This window comes from Hipposideros armiger, unplaced genomic scaffold, assembly GCF_001890085.2.
Source record: "Hipposideros armiger isolate ML-2016 unplaced genomic scaffold, ASM189008v1 scaffold_6, whole genome shotgun sequence".
NCBI lineage: Eukaryota > Metazoa > Chordata > Mammalia > Chiroptera > Hipposideridae > Hipposideros > Hipposideros armiger.
Window position 1 is genome coordinate 5,504,014 of NW_017731356.1, and position 6,146 is coordinate 5,510,159.

General features: G+C 49.1%; 1 protein-coding gene across 1 annotated transcript in view; it reads left to right on the plus strand.

The window, feature by feature from the left end:
• The window catches only part of TNN (tenascin N), a 69,053-nt gene that overhangs the window by 42,804 nt on the left and 20,103 nt on the right, over positions 1-6,146 (plus strand). Inside the window, exons 5-8 of the mRNA XM_019647003.1 lie at positions 1,147-1,410; positions 2,068-2,364; positions 3,133-3,249; positions 6,041-6,138. Coding sequence (XP_019502548.1) covers positions 1,147-1,410; positions 2,068-2,364; positions 3,133-3,249; positions 6,041-6,138 — 776 coding nt within the window. The remainder of the gene's footprint in view (positions 1-1,146; positions 1,411-2,067; positions 2,365-3,132; positions 3,250-6,040; positions 6,139-6,146) is intronic.

A 6,146-nucleotide genomic window follows, 5' to 3' on the forward strand; every position in this document is an offset into this window, starting at 1 on the left:
CTCAGCTCGGGCTGGACTCGAACCGCTGTTGCTCAGAGCTCAAACTCTTGAGCGAGCTCTTAACCAACTGAGCCACTCGGCCGGCCCCTCTCATAGTTCTTAAAGCCAGCTCAGAATCCCAGGGGTCCACTGTGTGTCCTTATACGTCAGCCGTCTGTGCTGCATTCTGAACTCTGTGCCCCTGAACGCAGGCCACCTCCCTGCACTGTGTACCCGACCTGGCCATGCTGGGCAAGTAGCGGTGCTCAGGGCCGAACTGTAGCTGCTATCACAGGGAGTTCAGGCTTTGGAGGAGGTGGGTTTGGAAACAGGAAAATAAAGGCGTGCTAATCACGTACCCAGGATCTTGCATTTTTTACTCTCTAAGCGTTTACATTTTGAAGAGAACATGGTATTTCATACCTCCGATGACATTTGCAGTAACAAAGAGCTCGTTTTTAAGCATTTCCTATGACTATCTCATTTACTCTTTACTGTAACATATTAGCTAGGAGCTGAGATTTCCCTCTTCGTAGAGATGAGGAGACTGACACTTAAATTATACAGCTTGTCCAAAGCTAGCAACCTGCAGCAGTGGAGCCCAGGCCTAACACAGTTTAATCGCATAGACACCCAACAGATTCTACAAGCAGGATGATTTTATCAGCCCAGACCTCAGATACCATCAGTTCAAAACTCTTCTGGTTCTCTAGCCACACACATAATGTTTTATATGAAAGAACTGGCAGCTTCCTCTAGGATAATGCTCTTCCCCAAGAAAATATTAAAGCTAATACAGAAATTTGTTGAAGTACAATTTGTTGCAGGTACAAGGAATCAGGAATTTAAAGAGTGTATTCTATAAATCAAGAGGAATGGAGAAATTTGTATATGAAGACCAATTCTTTTTATGCAAAGGCAACGTGTGAGAAAAGTTCATAGAACTTAGACTTTATGTGGCTTTGTCTGAACACCCTACTTCTCATGAATTGCTATTAGCTCATTTTTGGAATTTCAGGCCACTTGTTTAATTAAACCTTTAAGCTATCTCAATCACTGGCATATAACAGACTGAAATTTATTGAGTCATCAGTTTAGTTGTGTGTATACTGGCCTTTCACGAACTCGAGCATTGGTGAATGCTATACTCTTTCATTTCTCTTAAAGAAATTGACAGCCCAATGAACGTGGTGACCGACCGGGTGACAGAGACCACAGCCACCATCTCCTGGGACCCAGTGCAGGCCGTGATTGACAGGTACATGGTGCGATACACCTCCCCCGATGGGGACACCAGGGAGGTTCCTGTGAAAAAGGAGCAGAACAGCACCATCCTGACGGGCCTGAGGCCGGGCATGGAGTACACGGTCCACGTGTGGGCCGAGAAGGGGGACCGGGAGAGCAGGAAGGCCGACACCAAGGCCCCAACAGGTAACAAGAGAAAGATGGCCAATTGGAATCGGATTTTGAGTGTATGGATTTGAGTGCACCTGGTACCAAAAGATGTGGCCTGAGTTGAGAGACTTTGCAAAGCAAGTCTTAAAGATCAAAAAGGACAGCAAGTCTAGTGGTGATCTCCACGAGCAGCTCAGCTGTCCCCTGACAGCGATGAGGTGTTCACAAAACCCTCAGCCCACTAGAAGGGAGACGTAAGGTTATGCAGTAGCCATGTTTATAGCAGACTCAGCAGAGATGTTCAGAAGATGTGGCCAGTGCAATGCTTATAATACTTTTAGAAGGATCACCTGTGAAGTTGCCTGCAATGAAATGATAAATTAGGCACCCCAAATGTCATGACAGATGTTTGATTGATTTCGATGTTTCGATGTACCATGACGTTGCTAAGAAGACATCAATCCTCCCACATCGTAGGGAGCTGACAGTATGTCAAGTTTGTAATGAGTAGTCCTTTGCAATTGGGAACTAGGGGTACCTTTCTCCCTTGACTCCCCCTCAGGGAGCGACTCAGGATGGGATTCCCATTGCCTTGTGCCACGAGAGCTCTAGGAGATGAAGTCAAGGTGATGGGCTGCTGGGTATCTCTTCCATGGCTTCAAAACTTAAGCTTTTCCAAACATTTTCTTAAAGAAATTGACAGCCCCAGAAACCTGGTGACTGACCGGGTGACAGAGACCACGGCCACCATCTCCTGGGACCTGGTGCAGGCCGTGATTGACAGGTACATGGTGCGCTACACCTCCCCCGATGGGGACACCAGGGAGGTTCCTGTGGAAAAGGAGCAGAACAGCACCGTCCTGACGGGCCTGAGGCCGGGCGTGGAGTACACGGTCCACGTGTGGGCCGAGAAGGGGGACCGGGAGAGCAGGAAGGCCGACACCANCTGTGTTTCCCCAAAAATGAGACCTAGCCGGAGAAGAAGCCTTGGCATGATCCCTCCAGGATATGGAGGGCACACACCCCTCACATGAGGGTTTTATGACCTGTTTCAGGGAGAAGGGTGCCTTTACAAACTCCTTCAGCTTAAAACGTTCAGTATGCTCAGGTGCCATATTTTGGCACCTAAAATCATGCGAGGGCTTATTTTCCAGCTGGGTCTTGTTTTTGGGGAAACAGGGTAGATTGGTGGAGATCCGTGTTTTGGGCACGATGCATGGAAGGCCTTGTGCTGGGCGGCTGGGCTGGGGGAGGTCCTGGCCCCACATGCCTGAGTTGACGTTGTAAACGCAGGAAATCAGGCAGCCATTCAGGAGCAGGCCGTGCAGGGCTGGGTCACGTCGTGTGACTCCTGACGCTTACACCATTTTAAGGCCCTCGTTAAGAAAAGCAATACGCAGCGGTGAATGCCCAGTTCTGCACATGGCCTCGGCAGGGGCCTGTGCAGGTGAGGGCCTGAGGCCAAGTTGCTCCATGGTGAGCGCCCCTTGCAGCCTCGTTCCTCTGTCTACTTCCTGAACGGACGTCTGGGGGTTCCCAGTGTCTGGGGAGTGAGAACAGTGTGCCTCACACGCGCTGCTGTTTGCCCACGTTTTGCCACCAACGTCTGCAGGTTTGTACCATGGGGCACAATCATTCAAGTTGAGACTACAGAGAAATAACACAACAGGAAAGGCAGAGAAAAGAAAAAAAAATGTAGGCTAATTATTACACTGAGAAGGAAAGACACCTTTGAGGGAAGGGGATTGTTGGGAGCAGAAAAACATTTGGGCTGTAAGTACATTGGGACNAGGCCGGGCGTGGAGTACACGGTCCACGTGTGGGCCGAGAAGGGGGACCGGGAGAGCAGGAAGGCCGACACCAAGGCCCCGACAGGTAATGGGGCTTGCATGGCCACTGTGTCACTGATAAGCTCATGGTCTGTCTAGGGTGGTTTTTCTTCTCTGACCATGGCAGAAAGGGAGGTTTTAGGGGAGAGCAGGCTGGTTGGTATCCTTCTGTAGTAAATTCCTTCCTTCCATTTAATAGCTCCTCTTAGAACACGTAACTCGTCATGTGGTCTCCAAACTTGAGCAGTAAGATTGATGTCATAGCTCAAAGTCCTCTGTTCTCTGCCTGTGCACCTTCTTTGTTTTCAGCACACTGAATGCTTCACCCTGATAAGTAATAAGCGTGGGGAAACACAAGAAACACAAGATCATGCTGAGGGAGCCAGGCTTGGGCACTGTGGTCCAAAAGCACCTTCCCCCCACTCCTCACCTGTTGAAACCCTTTCTGTGGAGCCTGATTTTGTTTCTGCCCTTTGGATGAACATATTAGGCTGATGTTTTATTAGCTAGAATGTTGTATTAGCTAAAAATAAGCAAATATCTAGTCACTTTTAGTCCCCCTTGGATGAACATATTAGGCTGATGTTTTATTAGCTAGAATGTTGTATTAGCTAAAAATAAGCAAATATCTAGTCACTTTTAGTCCACCAAATGTATATTTTAGTAATTAAAATTTCCACGCCCATGTAACAGCACATGCTTCATTGAGCGCGGAAGCTTGCCCTCCCCATCAGCCTGGGCCATCTGGGGCCTAAGCGCCTGCCACTGGGAGGGGCGCGCTCGGCTTCTCTTATTTCCCTTCTTGCACTTCAAGTGCTGTCCTTCCAGCATCCAACTGCTGTTTCTGACCCATTTATGTTTGGCCCAGCTGAGAGGGAGGGAGGGAAGGAGAGAAGGAGGGATGAGAGGTCTGCAAGGAGGAGAGAAGGAGAGACCGTGGCAGACCTTGCTTGACTGGACCGGTCTTAGGCGTGCCACGGGGCCTGACAAATGTTACACTTTTTCCCTCATGGGACACGTCTGTGGGTTGTTCAGACACCTTATCTGTCCTCGTCTCCTGGGACCGCTCACTGTAGTGGTCCTGTGGGCAAATGCATCTGTCCTGCTGGTCTCCTACTCCCCTTCCTCTGCCCACGTATCTGGGGGTGCACTCAGTGCTTTTCTGGGGGGGGTCACCTCACCCCTCCTGGTGATCCTCTAGGACAGCTTCTGAAGTAATCCCAGGTAGACTCTCCATTGCTTGTCCCGCACGTGGTCCCTGGGGAACATGAGCACGTCTTTTGTCCAGCCAACCAGATGCCCAGGTCCCTGGCAGCGCTGCGGCCTCTCACTGCTGCCATCAGAGCAGCTGGCTGTTTCCTCACCTCTTAGCTATGGCAGGTGCCAGCCCATGGGCTTTCCCACGCAGGGTTTCTCAGCCTAGGCCCGACTGGTGTTTTGGGCTGGGTGACTCTTGGCTGCTGGGGCCTGTGTGGTGCCCTGTAAGATGTTTAGCAGCATCCCTGGCCTCTACCCATGAGATGCCAGTAGCCTCCCCATCCCACACTGCATGGTGATGGTCAAGAGTGTCTCCAGCTATTTCCAGTGCCCTCTGGTTGAGAACCACTGCTCTCCAGTGTACATAGCAAACTCTGCAAGAGATCCCATTGCAACTACTTATTCAAGGCTTCGGTCTCGCCCATGACTCACAGTAAAGCTCGCTCCACAGAAATCCACTGTTTAAGTCCCGCCTCTTTGGCCTCTCTTCTTTCATCGTCTGGAGGTGGTTGGTCCGTCAAGGGCCACAAAACCGGTGGTCCTGCCTTGGATATGGGCCCTCAGGTGGGAATGTAGACACCAGTTTTCGAGGGGTTGCAGCCTAAACCAAGCTAAGAATAGTTCCACTTTAACATACGATTGCATATATGGGATAAGACCTAGGGGCAAAGACCTTCAGGAAATGGCTTTTCCAGTGAACTATTTGGAACAAAGAAATGCCGTTACTTTCTTGGTGAATGCATTTTGAATACCTTCTGTGTATGCGTGTGGTATGAAACACCATAATCTCTTACATTCATAAATTATCAATGAACTGATATCATTAATAATGGCTTATGGTCACTGGGCACCCGCTCTGTGCCAGGACCTGTCTTAGGGGTATGCCATGAATTCATATAATACAACAACTCTATAGGATATACTCGAATATTATTTTGCCCTGTACCCCTCACAACCCCCACTTTTCTGTTTTCTTTTTCTTTGCTTTTTTTTTTGCTGTGAAGGAAATTCAGGTACAGAGACTGGTTTGCCCTCAATTGCACTTTAAATTATAGAGTGAATATCCTGTGGCTTTAGGCTGTAAACACTGTGACACGTTTAACATTTACACGGCCCCCTTTTATCTTGGTTTTCAGAGCTACCCAGAGAGATATGTATAATAACTTTTAACAACTTCATTTTACAAATGCAGAGACATGAAATCACTTGCCCACGGCCACAAAGCAACTCAGTAATTTATGAAATTAGATGCATGCATGGGATATAGTGCTCATCTGACCCTTAAAGTCCATCCAGCCCGAACCCCAGATTTGCAGATGAAGATATTGAGGCCTAGCCAGAGGCAGCTGACTTCTTGTCCAGGACCCAGCTCATCTGCCCCTGGATCTGGAACTCATTCTGTCCTGTGCTGCCTCCTTGAGGATCCAAGGGTCCAGATGTGGAGAGAAGGTCTGTGTCCATGACCCAGCTGAAAATGTACAGGATGCGAAACCATAAGAACAGGAAACTACCTCACGCCAAGGAACATGGCTACGAGATCTCACTCTGTTAATAGCATTTACTTATCATTTTCCTTTCAGACATTGACAGCCCCCAAAACCTGGTGACCGACCAGGTGACGGAGACCACGGCCACTGTCTCCTGGGACCCGGTGCAGGCCGTGATTGACAGGTACATGGTGCGCTA